The sequence below is a fragment of the Prunus mume genome, linkage group LG8 (assembly GCF_029339155.1).
Source record: "Prunus mume cultivar Tortuosa linkage group LG8, ASM2933915v1, whole genome shotgun sequence".
NCBI classification, from domain to species: domain Eukaryota; kingdom Viridiplantae; phylum Streptophyta; class Magnoliopsida; order Rosales; family Rosaceae; genus Prunus; species Prunus mume.
The window spans coordinates 1,827,887-1,849,755 of NC_142705.1; the positions used below are offsets into that span (position 1 = coordinate 1,827,887).

Sequence of the window (21,869 nt, forward strand, 5' to 3'; positions counted from 1 at the left end):
GTGGACAGTGGTCCAATTTCAAACCTGATTAACTGAATCCCAAAAACATGTGATGTCCCTCTGTCGGCTCTCTCTCTCTCTCTCTCTCTCTCTCTCTCTCTCTCTCTCTCTCTATATATATATATATATATATATGTTTGTCAATCTTCCACACTTTTCGAGTAACTTGGATTTGTCCAGACTCCAAATATACATTAATAGTTGTATGTTTATGTTAATTAATTATCCCCTAATTGATTTAAATATATCTTAATTATATACGTTTTACGTACGCGACTATTCTCTTCAATGGTTAAACAAATTTGTAAGATGATGATCCCTTCCCTTATTGGGAATTAACAATCATTTTATGTACAAGATACGTACTTTTCGTCTGCTGTATATATTAATTAAAATTAATTCTCCAAACAACAAGAATTCATTCATTCTTCGTTACGACTATATAACACGTACCTGGTCCCCCTAATTGAAATTCTCAACGCCTCTGCAAAACAATTAAATAATAAATGACAACAGAAGTTGCACTTTAGAGGAAGCTAATAGTTAATTAATGTTTTAATAATTCTAGCTGATAGATTTAGGTCATTTCATTTGACAGCAACCCCCAATTCAAGCATTTTTCTACGATCGACAAACAATGCCCACTGTCACTCAAGTGACACCAGAATTAGTGTGATCCAGATTGGCTAATCCATTCTTTTTCATGAATTATTAAGTTTATATTTGTTTTTCTTCCTTTTCGATAAAAAATAATTAATCGCTTCAAAATCTGAAATTCTATGTTTTTATAAAAAAAAACCCTAAGAAGCTGCAACCACATCCACAACACTATCAACACCGCTGTGAAAAAAGAGAAAACAAGAGAAGAAGAGACCCTTACGAAATGTCATGGCATGGCGGTCTCGACAAACGTCGTCCCGGGATGTTTGTTTTTTATGGTCAAAGCTCAAACATGCCGCGTGATACGGTGGTGCCCACGTGGCCAAATTTTATGCCACGTCATATTCAGGTGGACGTGGACCCCGCTAGATGTGGACGTCCACGTGGAGTGGTCTTCCCTTGAGCCGGCAGCCAGTAGCTAGAGACATATACTGCCACGTCTGGACTGAAGGCGGTGTGAAATGGGTGACTTTCAACTTTGCCTGTCGCCGTCACATTTACTCCGATTGCTTCCTGTGACACGTGGGCTGTTGCCCACTCCGTTTTGGGAGCTCAAGTCGTGGCACTGTCTGATTCATGATTAACATAAAACTCGACATGAACCCATTAACTAGACGGCAGCAAGTAATTTGCATTTTGATAAATAAAATAAAAAAAGCATGCCTTGCAAGCATCTTTGGTAAATACAAGTGAAAGGAAAGGCCTTGAGTTGTCATGAGTGACTCTGCAATGCAGTATGCACGTCCCGTCCCTCGCTCCAATCAGGCATACCATAAAAACGCAAAAGTTGTAAAGCGCATGCGTCATATCTGATCTGATCAATCACCCGAAACGGAATACCTATGCTCTTATAGCCATATGATTCTATTCCTTGACCAACCAAATTACATGCTTGGTTGGGTTGGTACCACTTGGCAAATCAGCTTGTCTAATCCCACCAAAGGGTTCGTTTTTTGTTGCATGCAAAAATGAGGTACAACACGGAAAGCAAATTATATGGAGTTGTGCAAGTTTGATTGATACATCATCCTTCTGAGAAGATAGGGCATAAAAAAGAAAAGGCATGGTAAATTATGGGTTTTTAGGTTTAACTGTCTTTGAATTTCGGTTCGATTCGCATTTTGATTCTTTAATTTCAAAAATTATTCTCGTAATCCTTCAATTTCAGTTTCGTCAAGACAAATAATTATGCAGTCAATTTTGTTATATTTTTTGTTAAATGTAGGGACAAAATGATCCTTTTGTATTATTTTTAATTTCCACCATCTGAATATTCTTTTCACCCAAAAAATTAAAATTAAAATTAAAAAAATCTTCTAAATATTCCTTTCACCATATGAATGTTTTTAATTTACCTCAGAATGTGTCATGCACATACTCAAATTTAATAGAAAAAATTAACAAAATTGACAGTATGACTATTTGTCACAACGAAACAAGTTGAAGGATCACGAGAATAATTTTGAAAATTGAAAAACCAGAATGTGAATCGGGTCAAAATTCAAGGACCATTAAGCCTAAAAACCGGGTAAATTAATTAACAGATTAAACAAGATTTGTGAGAGGATTCAAAAAATCCTCATTTTACCCCAAAAAGATGGGACATTTTGCAGAGAAGGCAGAGAGTGAGCAAAGCAACTGTGCCCTTTCATAAAAAACAAATCTGGTCCCCATAATGAATTGCCTTTTGAACTGGAATTTGATTAACACAAACAAACCGTAATCCAATGGATTATAAAACATGTCTTTTATTTCCTTGGACAAGGACTTGCACTTTAAACGAAGTGAAATTTAAAAAGAGAATTGAAAGCAAAATCATCCATCTCAGTTAAAGTTTACATGTTGAAGAAATTAGTGTGGGTGGGCCCAACCCAAAGATTATATATGTATTTAAGCAGGGATTTCCCAAACCCAAACCATCTACCATTCAGATTTTGCTCTGCATGTTCAAGCTTTTAAACAGAGAGAAAGAAAAAGAGAAACCTGCAGTGCAGCAAACAGAACACATATTTAATCTTCTTTCCCATCTCTCACTCAGTATTTCTTCTGCCATAGTCCAAATGACAACTCCATCTCTAGCAGTCTCTCTTCTTCTTTTGTCCCTCCTCCTTTCAGGGGCTCAAGGTATATATTTCTGCAAAACCTAGTTATTAGAAAACTATTTATGTCTATGAAATATTGGTTTCAAATTAGCTAATTTTGGTTTTCTTTTGAAGGGATTCGATTGGAGAAAGGATTCATCTCTGTTACACAACAGAAAACTAATAATAATTTACAAGTGAGCTCTTCTTTCACGGTCTTTGTAAAATTTTCTCACCATTCAAGATAATTAAAATTTCAGACGTGGAAGAACAATATATGTATACAAGTTTCTCATTCTTCTTCTCTGTGCAAAATATTTTTCTTACATTACTTTCCATAATTTGATTGTTAAATGCGGGAACAGGAAACTGCTTCAGTGAAAATAAGTGCTGGTCCAGAAGAGTCCAGCAGTCTCTGCAAAGATGGTGGAGAGTGTTCATCATCAGGTACCTTGAAGAAAACTGTTTCTAGAGAATCCAAGAAGTCATCACACCACTGGTTACCAAGTATTCATGAAGATTATTATGGACCTAGGACCCACAAACCCAAGCACCATTAGTTTAGTTAATTACCTTCCTAGCTACATTTTATTATATCATTCCATCCTCCTTAATTTTATCCATTTTTTGGCTACTAGAAGAGCTTAGTTAGAGATAGCTAGAAGAATAGGATCAATGTTCTTCAAACTCTTGGGTTTCCAGAAGATTGGAACCTCTAATTACCATGTACTAGATCTACACAACAATTTTTGTCCTTCCCGAAACTAATCTGATTATAACTTAAGTTCATGCAGTAAATCAAAGACTCATACATATTACATTACCTTAATTAAGTGGTTTTGATTTGTATTGTTGCAGGAAAGACTAGAAAACTAATCTCTAAGACAGCCTCTAGTGCTGCTACCACTACCACCATTTCAAAGGTTGGTTTAATTAGTCAAAATAACAATATATTAATCTGGCATTTAAGTTTAAGTAACAATTGATAGGGGTTAGGTTAGGTGTCTCTGATTCTGTGTGATCCATGTACAGAATGACAAGGATGATGGAGGGAACAGAGGTGACCTGGACCCAAAAGGTGAAAAGGTTAATAATAATACACAGCCTGGTGGGGAAGATGGTGATGTGAAAGCTAAGTCATCATCGGTTATTACAAAGCACCAGGAGCAGGAGGCGGCAGCAGCCCACCAAGTCCAACACTATCCTGACCTCACAGACATGACTGAAATGGACTATTCTCCAGCAAGGAGAAAACCTCCAATACACAACTGAGTCTGTCTGAGTGTAGGGAAAACCCAAAAAGACAAAAATAAAGAAAACACACACAGAAAGTGATCCAAGTCAGTCAGTGTTAGACAAATAAAAGAGGAATATTATATTAGCTAGAGAAGTTGGACAGCATTACAGAAATGCTGCAGAATTTTAGGGCTAGGAATGAATGATTTTGTGTACATAGTAGTATATTCTGTTGGGATTTTGTTATAACTTGCTTTTAAACTATGGTTTGGATGATGAAGTGATGATGACCACTTTTATAAGGAATAATATTTTTTGTCATAACTTATAAAGATAAATAGATGGTTTGAAGTCTCAAACCAAATTTCAGTGAGTGTTTCTTATCCACACTTTTAATAGATCATGAAATAAATTGGTTAGAACTTGAAGTGCAGTGTTGAGTTCACGGAGTAGGTAGGTGTGTTGTTGATGATCTGCTGCAGTATGTGTTTGTATGTGAGGAGGAGGAGGAGGAGCCTTCCCTTCCCTTCCCTTTGTGTTCTTTGTTGAGTGAGGGATTGGGCCCACCAGGGATTCTGGAGTGAGCCCACTATGTTTCACATATAACATTGATTGGATGGACGGTGATGGTGTGAGGGGTCAGTGAGTGGCTCTGTGTTTTTAACATGTGGGCTCTCACATGTTCCTTGTTGGGTCAAATCTGCTGTGGCCCGGACAGCCGAGAGTAACGGTACATCATCATCACCACCAAACCTAGTAGTGTGGGCTCATTGCTTGTATCATAAATGCTTGAATGCTTGTATCTGACAATATGAATAATATTGAGTTTGGTTCACTGCACTGCACATTAATGAATAAAATTGGCAAAGAGAACAGCCATACCATTACCACCAGTCACTGGCAGACTGGCAGTGGTCCTCCATTTCCAACGGTTTCCGTTAATAGGTTTTGTTGACGAAGCCTGAAGCCAGAAGAAATGCTGATGACCCAAACTGGTGAAGCCTGAAAGGAAGGGTTGCTGTTGTTGCTGCTGGCTGCTGGTGTCCATTTTCCAAGTTCGTATCGTATGCCATTTATCAGTTGAGTTCCACCGACGGGCTTCCCACTACTATACACGAGATGGGCCTCATCACACAGTTCTCTCTTTATTTCTTCAAGCCCATCCAAGAGGAACCAAAACATACCACCCAAAGTATACGTCAATAAAAACACAATTTCAAATAATACGTTTCCATCCAGTTATCTTTTTTTATTGGCAAATTATTGTGTAAACCAAATGATAATCTAGGTAGAGCCACACAAACTATAGAATATTGTACATATAATTAAGTTTGAGATTGATAAAGAAATGCTAAATTCAGATTTTCAAAGGGTTTCACTTTTGGGGTAACAAAAATATAAGCTAAAAATAGAAGACAACTTCCAATGTCTGGTTTGTGTACGAATAGCGAGTTCCAACTTCCATTCCCAAGCCCTTTTCCCTTTTTGAAAATATCATAACCATGAATCACTTATTCGATTCGTGACTTCTTTATGTTCCGAGCAAGTAAACATATTATATGACATCTACAAAACAAGCAAATAAAGAAAAATATCTTTGAATATATAATACATTTTGCATATTCCTTATATGTCATTCCTTTATTGGCAATTAAAATAAACTAGTATGAAATATATGGCATATATTTAATATTCTATTTGATGAAATCGTTCGGGAAATGCGAGAGGTTAAAGTCTCCTCATCGATTAATGTGGTGCTCAATAAAATAGATACAATATTTGACCAAAAAAAGAAAGAAAAATATACCATATGATAATATGATAAAATAATTAAATAGATACCAAACGAATTATAACTATTTGATTGGAATAAGGTTTTTTCATTGCTTGGGAAGAAAGAAAAAGTATACAAAAATGAACCCAGTTGTTGATAAGCAAAAACATCCTCAAACAATTTGACATTTCACTCCTGTCCTGTCGTCATCAAACCACCTCAGCTTTCACGTTTTGACCAAAAAAAAAAACCACGACATCGTCTTTGGGAAAAAATAAAATTAAAAAGTGAATAGCCGATGATGTTCATCAACTGCTCAGAGTCAGAGTCAGACTATAAAAAAGCACACGTGCTCTAATTTTTATTTTCCCCTTCAGTATTCACTGCGAAGAAGCAAGCAGTAAAAAAACCCAAATCCCAACGGTGAAAATCCAGAGGTAAGAATAATATTTACAGGTCGATTGCCACCTGACCACCACCACTCCCCAATTTAGGCATTGTACGAGGTGCTCGTCCATCGTTTGCCACACAGTGACAGAGCGGGCGACCCTGCCAATTTCAGTGGCGGAGACCATTTTCATATAAACCCCCCTCTCTCTCTCTCTCTCTCCGAGGGCTTTTGTGTCCCGCTCTTGGGCTATTATTAAGCTTCTCCATCTTCTGGAAGCTTCATCTGCTTGATCTCTTGGCTTAGGTAAGTATGATCATGTCGTGTGTATTGGGGTTTTTCGTTTTTATTTTGATGGGTCAATCGACTTTTTCGTGCTTCTGAGTTTGGTGGTTATTGGGTTGGTTTGTCCGTGTATGAATTTTGCCCTTCTGGAGTTTTTAGATATTGAAAGTATGCGGATATTTTCTTTCTATTTGTTCTTGATTCGGAAAACCCTAAGATTGTTGGTATATAGGCTGTTATTTTCTTACAAATTGCTTTTCCATTCATATCTTTGAGTCATGAATAAAGGTGTTCACTTTACTGAGGTTTTGAGAGATTGCATGCGATGAAAGCAAATTCCAAACGAAAAAAATAATGTTGTGAATTGAGTTGTTCACATCAAGACCAAAACTCATTGTGGCTGAAAAAGAACATAGTTTGTGGTAATGGATCAAAGTCCAAACGGGTCATAGATGCTGTCAATGAAAAAGTAGAGAAGGAAACTGTGATATAAGTGCTGTTGCTTTCCTTATAGTTCGGATACGGTGTTTGTTTGTGCATCAGATGTGTAGGTTTTGTGCTCAAGATCTCTTTATGCGTATGGTTTCTTGCATTTGGGGCATTTTAACTGCAATGCATGTCATAACAGTTAGTTGTATGTTTTGCCTTGCACGCGTCAGACTTCATATTGCGTTTATTGCTGTTAGCTCGGAATAGAGAGAAAGGGTTAATTGACTTGGGTTTTGGAAAATCAAACACATTTCAAATAGGATATGCCAATTTTTCGTTGGACATTCTTGGTTTTATGGTTTGGGAATTAACTAAGAATTTCTTCCCGTGTGTTTACCACAATTGTGAGCAAGTTGTTAGAGTAAAGCTGGGTATGCCTTATAAAATTAATTGTTTTCTTTTTTCTTTCACATTTTGTTTTTCGTATTTGTCTATTATTGCTGCCAATGAATTAAAGTAGCTGATTGAATGCTCAAGGAAAAGAAGACAATATTTTTTATTTATACTCTCGCTCCTTCGTAGGTTCAGTGTGGTCTGAGAAGAATGGGAAGTAATAGTGCTGAACACATTCCCATGTGCGAGCAAATTGAAGGGCCTGAAACTACTGTTGAGATAAAAATAAAAACATTGGATTCACAAACCTATACTCTCAGGGTGGATAAACAGGTTGGTACTCTTGTGGCTTTTTTATTATAGCTCCCACTAAGATCTGGCTTTCAGTTATTTGGTTGGCCATTTATATAAAGTTATTCAGTAAGTTTATTGCTTAATAATTATGTTGCCTTGCTTTTGCTCAGGTGAGCAACAGTTATATTCCTCCTGTACAATCTTCACCGCCATTTGAAATTACTGAATAACTTTATAAGTCAGTGCATCCGTATAATGTGTGCCCAGCAGCTTGAGATTGCTTCCTTAAGTTAAAACTGTTAATATGTGCAATAATTTGAAATTACTTGTGTATATGCTAGTTTTAAAGATAATTATTGAAACTTATTTGTGAAGCAATATTGCCAGTGAGAACATGCTGGTAGAAAGTTTTTTGTGGAAGTTTTGCATACGCGTTTTAAAATGAACCAAATTCTCTTCTCTCAACTGCAGATGCCAGTTCCCGCCTGAAAGAGCAGATTGCCTCTGTCACTGGTGTACTATCTGAGCAACAACGACTAATATGCCGAGGAAAAGTTTTAAAGGATGATCAGCTTCTCTCTGCCTATCGTATCCTATTTGGTCTTTTGACTTGTGAAAGAATTTTTGAGTTTTGAAAATCTTGTGGCACTCTCCAGGTTAATTAGGATTTTCTGTTCTTCTGCGTTCTAAACTGGAACTTGCAATAGTGTTAATAGTAGTCGTGTTTGTATGTGTCTAATTTTCAATCATAATCAGATTTGCCTCTGCAGCAAGATATGCAACAGAAGATAATTCAATTAGAAGTGAACATAGATAAAGTTACTCAAAATCTCCTATGAAAAATATGAAATCATAATAATGTCAACCATTACTATGAAAGATAGATTAAGACAACTTTGATATGCTAACTAAAGATTTAATACTAGCTATGTTTCGGGTAATGTTGTGAAAAATCCATTGAACAAATGTGTGGGGGCTTATGACTCATGTGGTAATGACCTTACCCTCAAGCCCAGAGCCAAAGTTCTAACCTCCCTTCCACCTTTGGTCTCCTTTTTACGAAAAGTAAAAAAGAATACATTGAACATATGTCACATACTCTTGCTAAGAGATTTCCTCTATCAATAGCAAAGGTTTAATACTTGCAAGCTCTTTTTCTAGATTAAGTTCGAAAAAAATTAGGCATTATATGAACAAATGCAGCTATGAATATTGTGTGAGATGGGTTTATTATTGGTTCCTCTAGTCAACATCATGTTCCCTTTTTCCTTTAAATGAAGTTTCACTCACCAACTTTTCATGTTAAGCATTTGAAAGTATTTTCTTAGCACAGTTTAGATGTTGAAGATGGTCACACCTTACATTTGGTTGTCAGGCAACCTGTCCTACCATCATCCGAGGGATTACCAAATCATCCAGGTTGATGTGAAATCAATAAATATAGAGTACTCTTCAATTTTACATGTTGCGTGTCGTTAACATGTTTTAAGCTTTGGACACAGTAGTCTGGGTTGTTTGGAAAAATTGGTTATCCAACATGGTAGCAGAGCTTGTTTCTCTTGTAGGTCTTTGGATCAACTATTAAATCTCACATGCATTATTTGCATGCTTTCAACTGTGTGTAGGAACTGATCCGGCTTCAAGTACAAGCCGTGGTCAGCATCAAGTTGCTCCTGGTGTGGTTATTGAAACTTTCAGCATGCCTGTTCAAGGGGATGGTTTTCCACCAGAAATCAGTCGGGTGAGTACTGAATAATTTGTATTTCTACTGGTGTAATTACGTCCGATGGTAATGATTTCCTCCCTTATCTCTGCTTCTGAACAGATCATCTCTGCCATTCTCGGCTCTATAGGATTACCAAATATTTCAGGTGGCAGTGAAGGGATTGAAGTCAGGGTAAATTAAAATTTCAAAATTTCAGAAGCTTATCACTTGTATGACTGGAAGTATGGGTTTATATATATAACTTTCCTAGGCAATGCTCTCTCTCTCTCTCTGTGCAAAAGCACATACACATGCACACTTCCAAGTTCGTACAAAGTATTCACAGTAATGAAAATACTTGACCATGGCTTTGCTTGAGGAAAAGAAAAGGGTAGTTTCTTGAAGGCTGCCAAGAAAAAAAGATCATAATGACGTTCTGACAAAATTGATAGATACTGTGTTTGTGTGTACCTGCGTATGTATATCATTTGTTGTTTAAATTTAATGTGCACTTTTATGCTTACATCATTAATTTGGTATTTGGATGGTTGATATGCTGAAGGAACATGGGCCACAGAGGCCAGAAAGGACACCAGGTTTGAGTGGTATGTTTGATTTTTCCCAATTTCAATCTGAACAAGCTGGCCCAAGGGGTCCCTCTGATAGATCAAATGGGACTTTTGGTCATCCAACAGATTTTTCTTTGGGGACTCTACCACCCCTGGCAAGTTTAAAGTTTCCAATTTGTTTCATTTATTTTTATTCTGATTGCCTATTTTGATCTTTAACTTAATGACACAACAATAATGAAACTATTTTGCTATGTCGGTGGTCTTTGTAGGTACTTCCTGATTCATTGACTACTTTATCCCAATATCTCAGTCATCTGAGGCGTGAATTTGAGGCCATTGGTGAGTTTCTACGTACAAGATTTTATATTGATATGTCATATATGTTTGATACACACCAATGTTGATGGTTTGCTGAGATAATTTCAACACTCATTTACCAACAGCCAGAGATGGGGGAAGGGGTCAAACAGCTGCTACTCTTAGGACCGAAGAAAGTTCCAATGCCTCATCACATACAGGGGCAAGGCAAGAGGGGCTCCCCTCACCTGCATCGTTGGCAGAAGTCATGCGTTCTACTCGACTACTACTCCTTGAACAAGTTGGAGAATCCCTACTTGTGCGTTCTTAAGTGTTATTGTAATTTTTCGCTATATTATTTCAAGTATATAATTTGGTGTTCCAATTTTGACAACTTGTGCTATTAGTTTGATTTTTCTTTAGTTCTCATAAGTGACTAATTTTATTGTTTGAAAGCAGAAGAGTGTGGTTAATGTGATCCTATAATAGCTAAAAGCTTTCAGCTGTTTGATTTATCATGTTAAACAAAAGACATTGCAATTTTTCATCTTACATCTTGGCAGCAATTTGCAAGCCAACTGGAGAATCAAGTGAATGTGACTGATCCATCAGCAAGGTTCAGTGCCCAATCTAGTGCGTCAAGAACTGGAGCTTTGTTTCACAACCTTGGTGCCTTTTTACTTGAACTTGGTCGTACAACCATGACATTGCAACTAGGTCAAACACCGGTAGTGTTCTAGAATTCTAATTTCCTTGTTTTGTCATCTTGTCCATTTAGATGTTGCTGACCTATAAAACTTGCTCGGACTCTGACTCATCTCTTATGCAGTCTGATGCAGTGGTTAATGCTGGACCTGCAGTTTTCATATCCCCGACTGGCCCTAATCCGATAATGGTTCAGGCAATTTTCTAAACACTTAATTCATACCTCTCTTTTGAAAATAGTTCTATTTGTACTGATTGAAGCTGAATCATACTTGGCCAGCCGCTTCCTTTTCAATCAGGAATGAGCTTTGGTGCCATCCCCATGGGAGCTGTGCAGCCTGGTTCTGGTCTTGTTAATGGACTTGGTACTGGTTTTGTTCCAAGGCGTATTGATATACAAATACGAAGAGGTACCTTTTATAATTTATTCCCTGGCTATTTCCATTCATGTTCTGTTTAATTTTGTTTGATGTAAAATATATGTTGATTTTAAGCACTATTCATTTTACCCATAAGGTTCATCAGCAACAACGCCCAATGTCACTCGGGAGGAACATGGGGATACTCAGCAGCCTTCAGGGCAAAGAAACCCTGCAAGCTCTGCTGGTGAAAATCCTACTAGTCAAGCTACTTCAAGGGTCTCAGATGGTCCAGCTTTTGCTGGAGATTCAACTGTACGGATAGTGCCACTTAGGACCATGGTTGCAGCAGTACCTGCACCCCTCAGTCGCCTACCATCTGATTCTTCTGGTAATTCGATAGGGTTATACTATCCATTACTTGGAAGGCTTCAACATGTAGCTTCTGGACATGTGAGTGGTGAAGGAGGAACTCTAGCTTCTGGAGATCGTCCTCCTGCCGGTCTCCATGCTGATCAGCAATCTTCGGAATCTGCAGTAGAACAGCAAAACGTTGGAGGTCCTGCAAGAGAGGGTAATATTACATTCTGGCGGTTCCAGGGGAAGAGAATTTGTTTTCTGGCTCCGCCAGTGAATATACCATGCAACATAGAAGTTGAATCATACTTTTAGTACATAAAATTCACAAGTATGGAAGGCTGAATTGTTCTAAGCCATTGGAGTGAAGAGGGTGAATAGAGGGCCCTGCTCCTTGGTTTGGGTGGCATTGGGGTTGGGTGGATGATGGGAAGATCCTAGTTTATAATCTTCTTGTAAGAAGAGAAGGAAGGAAAGGGAGATCAAAAGAGAGAAAGAAAAAAAGAATATAATAAGAATAGTTGATATTAATATGCTAAACTAGTTTATGAAGTACAGCTAAGGTAAGTTGCCACATAGACCATACAATCATATTTGCAGGGTTTATTCTTTCACATTTTACGTCTAAAAGTAAGATTACATTTTATTGTTTGTCCAACCAAAAGTCATGATGTGCATCGAGTCATTGAATTTAATCTTTATTCATTTGCTTTACTAATATGTGCTGAAAGAAGGAACAAAAGTTCCTTAGATATTTTTTTTGTTTTAGAAACTGCATTTGTCTTAATTTGTTATCATATGTGACTTGTGAAGTAGCTATAGAAAAGGTTGCTTTTAACAAATAATAATGTGTAGCTCATCTGAGGTCTTACTCACAAGAGTTGAATTAGGCAGTAGCTCATCCAAACACTGGATTTGAGTTTGTTTATCTCTTCTAATGTAGTTAACCAGGGCGGTCAAGTTGCTATCATAAGTTGAATAATTCATTAGTGCCCGTTTCCTGCAGGATCAACTCCCAATTTAAGGCAGGAGCCATCTATTGCACGGAGTGTCAGTGTCAACATTTTATCAGCTGGAGGAACCCAAAACAACCAAGAATCTGAGAGACAGATCCCAAGCGGCATTTTACAGTTTATAAGGAACCTCTTTCCTGGTGGTGAAATTCACGTAGAAGATGGCAGTGCAGAGGGATTGACTACAGGTTCTGTATCAGATCAGGCAAGGACATCGAGTGGTGTTGTGGGTGCACAAGAAGCCGAACCGAGGGTTACCGATGAAGGACTATTTTTTTCTAATTTGCTTCATCAAATCATGCCATTCATATCTCAAGCATCAGGGGGAGAGCCAGGTCTTGTAACTACAGCAGTGTCAAATTCTTCTGAGCACAGAATGGCCCAAGATTCTTCCACCAGGGTATGCATGCTACACCTGTTGTCATGACATTTCATGCCTCATGTTTTAACAGGTTTTGGATTTTTAGTTTTATTAAGTCAGTGCTCTCTTTCTTCTCTCTTTTATTTTTTGGGTCAAAGCACTCTTTCTTCGTAACAGCCAAACAAAGCATGGGCTGCTACGCCTAAAGTTGTAAATCTTGATGTTACGCCGAAATGAAAATTTAATTAATTGATAAAGAACATGAAGAGAGAAGTATGTGTTTTTGCAGGCTGAGAACTCCAATGTTGGGACATCCCGTCGGCAGAGTGATTGCGAACCAAATCCTCCTAGTTCAAAACGTCAAAAGGTGGTGATGATGAAAGTCTTGATCCGTTTTATTTTCTTTCTTGTACCCTTTATCTTTGTTGTTTGTTTTTACTGATGTTTATAAGTAGTATGGATTTTTTCAATGCAGATGGAGTGAGTTATGATTAGAGGGTTTAAGCACCGGCATTGGTATCCATGGTCTGGAAAAAGTGAAGAGTTTTCTTGAGTACGGTCGTTGAAGTATCAATCTTTGTTTTTCACCTGAAAGCGAGAGACTCTGTAAAATTTCCCTTGAGTTCCTGTTGAGACATAGTTTTGATGATCCCTATAATATTAGTGTTTATTACATTCCTTGAATTACATAAAGCCTGAATTTCACATGGAACATGTGATGGATCTTTTCGGATAATTGGTAAGAGGAGCAGGGTGAAGTTTGGAGTCATACCTTTGCTGTGACGGAAAATGGGAGCCCTTGCTGTTGTCAGAATTTGTTTAGCAGCATTGAAATGTACTTTATAATTGTTTTGCTTCACTGGATATTTTCCATATATGTACAGAAGAGAAGCTTTAAACAATATTTCATGAAATGAAAAGGTTAAAGGTCTATCAAAGCTGAGGAGAGAGTTCTCCACAAAAGGCAGATATGCCTTCTTATTTCTACCAAGTGTTTGGATTTTCCAATTTAACTCATCGGCACATGAAAGTATGATAAATTGGTAATGAATAAACTTCGTTTAGATGAGTATGAAGAAAGCTTTAAACATATTTACTTTTACAAATTTTAATCATTGTGCGTCATATCGAGGTGATTAGTTAAAAAAAACTACACCAAAAAGCATGTGTGGGTTAGGTAGCCTTCTAATTACACCAAAAATTGAAAGGAAAACAATAAAAGGCCTTTTGGGAATTATTGAGGAAGAAAACAGAAAACCAAGGCCCCGTGGAGTTGGAGGCGCATATGAAATCCGGCCCAACTTGGCCCAAATAAAAGAGCAGCCCAGATTAGGCCAAACTCACCCGAATGGCGCCCTTATAAGTTATAGAGGTTATTTCAACAAGACGCATGTGGCGCAAACTAGGGTTAGCGTTTGTTTTGTTGCACCGAACGTTAATTCGCCTCCTCTGAAAGACCACCCCTCAACTCCTTGAGAGCTATCAATCAATCATGGCCGAACAGGTCGGTTCTCTATCTCTATCTCTATCTTGCTGCTTTTTATTCTATCCTAGAACTTTGGTCTTTGGTTCATTTTAACAGTGCTTTCATTTTTTTTAATTTTTTATAACACATTTGGTTTCAGACTGAGAAGGCGTTTCTGAAGCAGCCCAAAGTGTTCATCAGGTAGCTAGTCGAAGAAACTTCATTTAAAAAAATATATTTATCTTCCATGAAGTTTTGATTGTGTTTAATTTTTCTGCACTATCATGCTTTTACTTTTGGGTTTTATGTTATTCATTTTTCTATTTGTGTTGTAATTAATTAGCTCGAAGAAATCTGGGAAGGGGAAGAGACCTGGAAAGGGTGGAAACCGTTTCTGGAAGAGCGTTGGGCTTGGTTTCAAGACCCCCAAGGGAAGCCATTGAAGGTCTCTCTCTCTCTCTCTCTCTCTCTCTCTCTCTCTACTTATTTATCTTACATTTGTTTATATATGGGTAGGGGACCGTTCAAGCTATGCAATGTGATGAAAATGAACAAGGGTTTTAGTTTGGCTGATTGATTTGTAAATTTGCATATGCATGTGGATAGTGATAGGCCTTCAATTTGTGGGTTAATTGGGAAGTGGCCTTTGAGTATTGCTGCATTGCCGTTTTTAAGTTTGATTTGCATTCTTTAAGATATGTACTTTCATGAGTGTATATAACTACCTTTTGATTAGAAAAATTATGTAAACTTAGAGACAGTTTTGTGTGGATGACTTCTATTAGAGAAATTCATTGCTTATTTTTTCTGATCTCTGAAGTTTGGGTTATATTTCATACTTCAAATTGAGCCTTCTTCAATTGTCTCTTTTTGGCTGTAATATTATGTTATGGTATTTGCTGATACGAATGCTCTACATTTTATTTTTGTTTCTTACAGGGACTTATATTGATAAGAAATGCCCATTCACTGGAAATGTTTCTATCAGGGGCCGTATCTTGGCTGGCACTTGCCACAGTGCTAAGATGAACAAAACAATCATTGTTCGACGGAATTATCTACATTACATCAAGAAATACCAAAGGCATGATTCTTGTATTCATGTGTTGTCTTTCTATATAATTTCTGCTGTCATTTTGGGGAAAAAAAAGGGCATCATGTTTTTTGTTGTTCTGAAATCTTTTTCTTTTTTGTTGCTTGCTTAAGGTATGAGAAGAGACACTCGAACATACCTGCGCATGTGTCTCCGTGCTTCCGTGTGAAAGAAGGGGATCATGTTACCATCGGACAGTGCAGGTCATATGCCTTCCAAGCTCTTCTTCTCTTCACTGCCTTGTTATGAATATACTTTGGCCTGTGGGCAACACTCTCATTTCTGTTTGTTTGTTGATTTTGTTTTCCGATTGTTCAGGCCATTGTCCAAGACTAAGAGGTTCAATGTCTTGAAGGTGACCCCTGCTGGATCTTCTGGTGCTGGCAAGAAGGCTTTCACTGGAATTTGATTTGGTATCTTATTTTTGTGGTAGGCTGGTGCTGAAGGCATTTTTGGTTTTGGCAAGCTGATTATGTTATAGACTTGAGGAGATATAGTAGCTTCCCCCTGTTCTCACCCACCTTCTTCTCCCCATCGATTTTTGATGTAATGGTTAAATTTTGTGGTTTTGAAGATCCCCATGGTATCAAAATAGGCATATTTCATTTCTGTTTCCCAATCTAGGATGCTAATAATTTGCATCATCTATAGTGTCCTTTTGAGTTGAAATGACTACTGCACCTTGCTAGAAAATGCTAATGTTATGAGTTATTTTTTGGATGGACATGCTTGGGCACAAGTTCTTATTGCATAAGTTCTGTCGTGGAGTCCGATGAACATTGCAATTATGTCATTGTAGTTGCAGCTGTTACCACAACCACCGGGTCTGCCGTGTGCCTGCTTGTACTGCACCACCCCGGCTACTGAAATGATGGCTAATTTTGTTTTGCTAATGGTGCGAGTTGAGTGCGTACCAAGTTGTCCTTGTGGAAGCCCAAAAATAAAATGGTATGGGCAGCAAAGTTGGTATGAAATTCTTGTGTACGATAAAGCCAACCCAGCTACCACACTAATCCAACCCAAGAAATAGTAAGGCCTGTATCTCTCAACCCAAGTTAATGGCTTTGCAGGATGGGCAACACCAACGCAAGCTGCACTAATAATATCCGGTGGACAAGGTTATGCCACGTCAGGATGCACCCACTGATGAGCACCAGGCCACGTATTGGTCTCGCTTGGTGTTGAGTAAGCAAGCAGCCTACGAGGAAGATTCCTTTTTTTTAAGTATAAAAAAAGTTTCCTGAAGAAGAAGAAAGAGCTCCTTTCTTTGGCTTTGCTTGATTGACTTTCTCATGGAAAAAGTGCTTGAGTATGACCAATAATAAAGCATGGAAACCTAACCCCATTTTTTAAAAATAATAAAGCTTTTTTAGGCAAGCTGAAAATAATTGCCAATGGTTCCTAACTTCCTACCAAAGTGGTAGTGGATTCCCCGGGGTTTCTTTCCTCCAATATGACAAAAAAATAATAATAATAATAATTAGTTGACGAGGAAATTACGACTCTAGTGCAGTGAGTTGTGAAAATAATTGATTTTAAAATGTAAAAAAGATGGTGTTAGTGGGCAAGTGGCAGAGAAGTGGATGGTATTGTAGACCTCCGTTGAAAGAGGCAAAGGGCAAGCAAAACGTAACAATATCAGCTGCCTTGGAGACAAAGAACACGAAGAACATGAAGAACATGAAGAAGATATTGTCATAGTGAAAAGTGGAAAGCAAAATGAAAAGTAAAAATATAATGTCGTTGTCCATTGTGTAACGAGATACTCCTCCTTACATGCATCATCATTTAATTCACTTTCAAACTTTTTGGAGCAATTATTTGCCCCATTTAAACAAAAACAAACTTCCTAAATATAACTTTTCTTTTAAGTTATTAATTAGGCTTGAGACAAATTATGGTTTTGCAGATAATGTGTCATGTGCTTTATTTATGGAGGTGATGCAATGAAACAAAACCTAGCATATATCTTGGAAACCCCATCTTCAGATTTTTTTAATTATTAATTCTGGCAAGCAAAACCTTTCTTGAATGATTTTACTTGTTAAATAAGGATGTCAATATAATATTTACAAATTTATAAATAAATCCAATTTTAAACATGTATTTATAAAAAAATCTAAATATTATTTAAACATAAAACACACCCAAAATCAACCTCAAAGTCAACAATTGTATATTTTTTGGGTGTGTTTATAAATGGATTTTGACTGTGTGTAATTATAAATGGGTTTTGATTGTGTGTAATGATGGATTTTGAATGTATTTATAAAGTATTTTGCGTATTGAGTTTTTTTATAATTTCAACTTTCATTTTAGGTGTTTTAGTGAAATTTCCTATAATATTAGTGCACACCTCAGTCATTGGTGTTTGGTGTTTTTTTTGCACTTAAAAAATAAATTCCACTGTTGTGATTGTGAACGAATGTGAAACGAAAGGCAGTATGACCAAAAAGAAAGGCAGATGTGTCCATCAAAAAAAGAAAAGAAAAAGAAAGGCATATGACCGTGAGATGGTGGATCGGATACGCGCAACGCATCCAGTCCAATAATATCTTGTCAAAAAGGGTTTATGTTTTGACCTAAAGACCGCATTAATGAATTCTAAGTGGTTAAGAAATATGTTATAAAATGGGACACCTTTTTGTTTCTTTTAGATGCCGTATTCATTAATCATTCATTCCTCTCATTTTAGTCAAATTTAATTTACATATTTGTTAATGCATTTTTGAATTGCCAAAAATAATCTGAATATTGAATTACAGTTTTTTATTTAGCAAATGAAACCACTTGGAATTTTTTATTTATTTTTTGGATCTGCATTTCAATATTGAAAATGAGGAAAAGATAGAATAATATCAAAGAACCCAGCAAGCAAACAAACTGATTTTCAGCCACGCTTTCACAGAAAAATCTGGAATCTCTCTCTCTCTCTCTCAGAATACTACTACAACAAACACAGGCCCTCATTCCACTCAAATATTTTCAGAATCTTCTCACCACAAATTTATCTCTCTTTTTCTCTGCATCTTCTACTACTTTCCGATTCCCTCAGCAACTCGCTAAGAAACTGAGCACTAAGAAGAGCACACCCATTATCATTTTCATCATAAGCATGTGCTTGATAGACGCAGAGCAGCTTGGTCAAGAAATGGGGAATATGGAGAATAATAACATCAATACCAACAACAATAACAAGCAGTGGCCTTTGCAATGTGAAATCTTGCACAACCAGACGGAGAATATGGACAAGGAAACTCCTTTAATCAGCTCCAGTCTTCAGAAAACCATGTTAAACTCATTTCAAGTAAAATTTCTTCTTCTTTGACTGCTTAGCTTTATTGGGGTTGTCTCAATTTTGTAACTTTTTAGGATCATTCGGTTGAAATTGAGTTCTGGGTCTTTGTTTGCTTATGTGATGATGATTGACAAAAGTTTCTTTGCCGGTCTTTCTTTGTGATTTTTTTTTTTCTTTCTGTTGGATTTGTGTGTAGTTGGTCGTGGTCCGGTTGTTGCTCTTTATGTTTTTCTCAATCATTTGGCCTGTCGTGATTACAATTTCATTTTTGTATCTCTGCAGTATTCAATAATTTTACTTAGAATACCAAATTTTACTGTTGTCATTAGTTTATACTGCATCATGCACGAAAGTTTTCTGCTTGAATTCCTATTTTCTTAATCATGCTCCGCTAATTTGCAGTTCATTTTGGGAAACAGTTGTTTTGGAAATTGTTTTTCCTATTTAGTAAGCTAAGCTGCAATTCTGTGTTTTGCTTTCACTTGTCGGAAGGTGATTCATTTACAAAAATTATGTACTTCCTTATCGTGCTCTGTACAGCCGGATGGTGATGACTAACGTTTGTTTTGATTGGATTGTGTTGTAGTGGATCTCTTCTTTTATTATCTGCTCCTTGAGTTCCTTGTCTTGAACTACATTTTATGTTACTCTTTATGCGTTGACTGATTTTGATATTTCACAACATTATACAGTTTTTCATATCCCACAATTTTGTGGGAAACCCGATGATGTTGATGTTTCGATGCAATGTAAACTTTTGTGATTGATTTGAGTTTCATTTTCTGGTTGGAGAACATTTTTTCCAAGGAGAGTGTTGATATTATACTTGGAAATTTTTTTTCCTAATTTACTTTCTTGAGTTTCCAAAATCTGTTTCCTTGACCTGTTAACTTGCAATCCGTCACATTCTGATTCAAGTTCCATCATGTTGTTGGTCTTTTAGCTCGAAAGCATATGTGAGGATACAGTGGTTGTAGACAGAAAACAGAGCCTGCTGAACTTTTTCCCTTTCCTTCGGTCAGGGGAGTGGTCTGATATTGGGGGTCGAACCGATATGCAGGATACTCATATATGCATTGGTGACTTAGCTAAAATGTTTGATTATAATGTACTCAGTGAGGGAGCTATCTCCTTCTATGGTGTAAGTTTTCTCACCTTCTTCCGTTGTATAACAATTCAAAGCATCCCCAACACTTCTCAAGGTTTTCATTGTAAACCCTGGTTACAATGAGAACGATAATATGAAGAAAGTCTTTTTGGACAATTTCTAAATAGTTAAATCAAAATTTTGAAACTTTAAGGGTACTTGCAACAGTTTAATGAAAGCTCATGCATAACAATTCAGACTCCTTATTTTATCAGATTTTGATGATGTAAATGGCAATTTAAAAAAAAAACAGGTATTTGATGGCCATGGAGGAAAGGATGCAGCACAATTTGTTCGTGACAATTTGCCAAGAGTAGTTGTTGAGGATGCTGACTTTCCATTAGAACTTGAAAAGGTGATAACAAGGTCATTTATGGAGACAGATGCTGCATTTGCAAAAACGTGCTCCCTTGAGTCTTCCCGTGCTTCTGGAACAACTGCACTCACTGCAATGATATTTGGGAGGTAAGGGGACTCTTTCATCCGGTGTAGGTTGACTCTCATCTGTAATAAAGGTGTTGACTTACAACAGTAATGTCTTAAATAATCATTACTGCAAGTCTTGGCCATCAGATGAAAGAATAAGAGAAAATCTAATCAGCTAATTCATGCGGTGGCATGCTGAAGAATGAATTGTGTCTGTTGCATGAGCAAAACAAGAAATAAAAATAGTAAAGAAAACTGATGTTGTGTGACCAAATCTTGGTCGCAACTCGGGATTAGTGAGATTGAAGACTGAATTGATCATAATGGCTCAGAATGACCACATCCTATATCTCCCCATTTGATTTAATTATCTTACATCTATGCACTTTTGGCTATTCTCATGCCCCGTTCTTGAGACTGCTTAGTTTGTTTTTATCAGACCTTTTGTGTGACAACTAGTCTGCTTCAGCTAATAATTTATCCTTTTGGACAGGTCTTTGCTTGTGGCAAATGCTGGAGATTGCCGGGCTGTATTGTCACGACGTGGAGCGGCTGTAGAAATGTCAAAAGATCATAGGCCCTGCTGCAAAAAAGAAAGAATGCGGATTGAATCCTTGGGTGGATATATTGATGATGGTTTTCTAAATGGTGAGTTAGGTGTCACCCGTGCATTAGGTGATTGGCATCTTGAAGGAATGAAGGGTGGGGGTGAAAGGGGAGGACCCTTAAGTGCTGAACCAGAACTTAAATTAATGACACTGACCAAGGATGATGAGTTTTTGATCATTGGTAGTGATGGAATATGGGAGATGTTCACCAGCCAAAATGCTGTTGATTTTGCTCGAAGGAGACTCCAAGAGCACAATGATGTGAAGTTGTGCTGCAAGGAAATAGTAGAGGAGGCAATAAAGCGTGGAGCAAGCGATAATTTGACACTAGTTATGGTGAGTTTCCACTTGGAGCCTCCTCCACATGTGGTGGTAGAGAGGTCTAGAGTCAGACGAAGCATTTCTGCTGAAGGACTTCAGAATATCAAATTCTTCTTAGAAGGATAGAATTACTTGTTTATTAGTTTATGTTCCCTTGTTGGGCAAAGGTTCGAACCGGTAGCAATAATACTTAGAAATTGATGGGAGTTCAGCATGTGTATATATATTCATCCAGAAAGGGACTGCCACTTTGCTTTGTTCTATATCCGGTGCTCCAATCTGTTCCAGAGAAGATGGAAGGATAAAGAAGACATTCGTATCACCAGGCTTTGGAATAACCACTTGTGCCCTATTGGCAGAGAATGGAGTTAAAATCTTATTTTGTGTTGTATAACTGAGGTAGCCAGGCAGGTCTGATTTTGTGGCGAGGCTGTTCTGTTATTGTACCTTTGTTTTTCAAGGTATATGCAGATGTGTAGTGTACATTTATTTGTCAGAACTCCTTCCATGTCTTGTAATACTTATAATTGTTATACAAAGTCCAAGGTTTAAGGTTCACTTCGTTATAAAACTGTGCGTGAGTTCCTTTGCCCTTGATGATC

At 37.3% G+C, this 21,869-nt stretch overlaps 4 protein-coding genes across 4 annotated transcripts; all 4 read left to right on the forward strand.

Moving 5' to 3' along the window:
• The first annotated feature begins 2,565 nt into the window (after positions 1–2,565).
• On the forward strand, positions 2,566–4,315 carry LOC148914480 (uncharacterized). The gene is made up of 5 exons (XM_089043522.1): positions 2,566–2,784; positions 2,877–2,938; positions 3,107–3,188; positions 3,600–3,664; positions 3,774–4,315. The coding sequence occupies exons 1-5, from the start codon at positions 2,604–2,606 to the stop codon at positions 4,011–4,013; spliced, it is 630 nt and encodes a 209-aa protein (XP_088899648.1). The 5' UTR covers positions 2,566–2,603; the 3' UTR covers positions 4,014–4,315.
• A 1,906-nt stretch (positions 4,316–6,221) lies between these two features.
• LOC103341205 (ubiquitin-like domain-containing protein CIP73) lies at positions 6,222–13,896 on the forward strand. The gene is given in 17 exon segments (XM_008244687.3): positions 6,222–6,445; positions 7,436–7,579; positions 8,012–8,021; positions 8,024–8,128; positions 8,879–8,959; positions 9,166–9,281; positions 9,366–9,437; positions 9,808–9,969; positions 10,087–10,156; positions 10,261–10,433; positions 10,678–10,842; positions 10,944–11,015; positions 11,100–11,229; positions 11,336–11,752; positions 12,542–12,948; positions 13,199–13,276; positions 13,385–13,896. Coding segments are annotated over 16 exon segments (2,190 nt in total). The 5' UTR covers positions 6,222–6,445; positions 7,436–7,456; the 3' UTR covers positions 13,394–13,896.
• A 395-nt stretch (positions 13,897–14,291) lies between these two features.
• LOC103341204 (small ribosomal subunit protein uS17-like) lies at positions 14,292–16,191 on the forward strand. The gene is made up of 6 exons (XM_008244686.3): positions 14,292–14,413; positions 14,535–14,575; positions 14,718–14,819; positions 15,314–15,458; positions 15,581–15,670; positions 15,786–16,191. Exons 4-6 carry the CDS (start codon positions 15,400–15,402, stop codon positions 15,874–15,876), a joined length of 240 nt encoding a protein of 79 aa, XP_008242908.2. The 5' UTR covers positions 14,292–14,413; positions 14,535–14,575; positions 14,718–14,819; positions 15,314–15,399; the 3' UTR covers positions 15,877–16,191.
• A 2,000-nt stretch (positions 16,192–18,191) lies between these two features.
• On the forward strand, positions 18,192–21,825 carry LOC103341203 (putative protein phosphatase 2C 27). Its single transcript, XM_008244684.3, has 4 exons — positions 18,192–18,774; positions 19,709–19,906; positions 20,166–20,377; positions 20,832–21,825. The coding sequence occupies exons 1-4, from the start codon at positions 18,583–18,585 to the stop codon at positions 21,391–21,393; spliced, it is 1,164 nt and encodes a 387-aa protein (XP_008242906.2). The 5' UTR covers positions 18,192–18,582; the 3' UTR covers positions 21,394–21,825.
• The last annotated feature ends 44 nt before the right edge of the window (positions 21,826–21,869 follow it).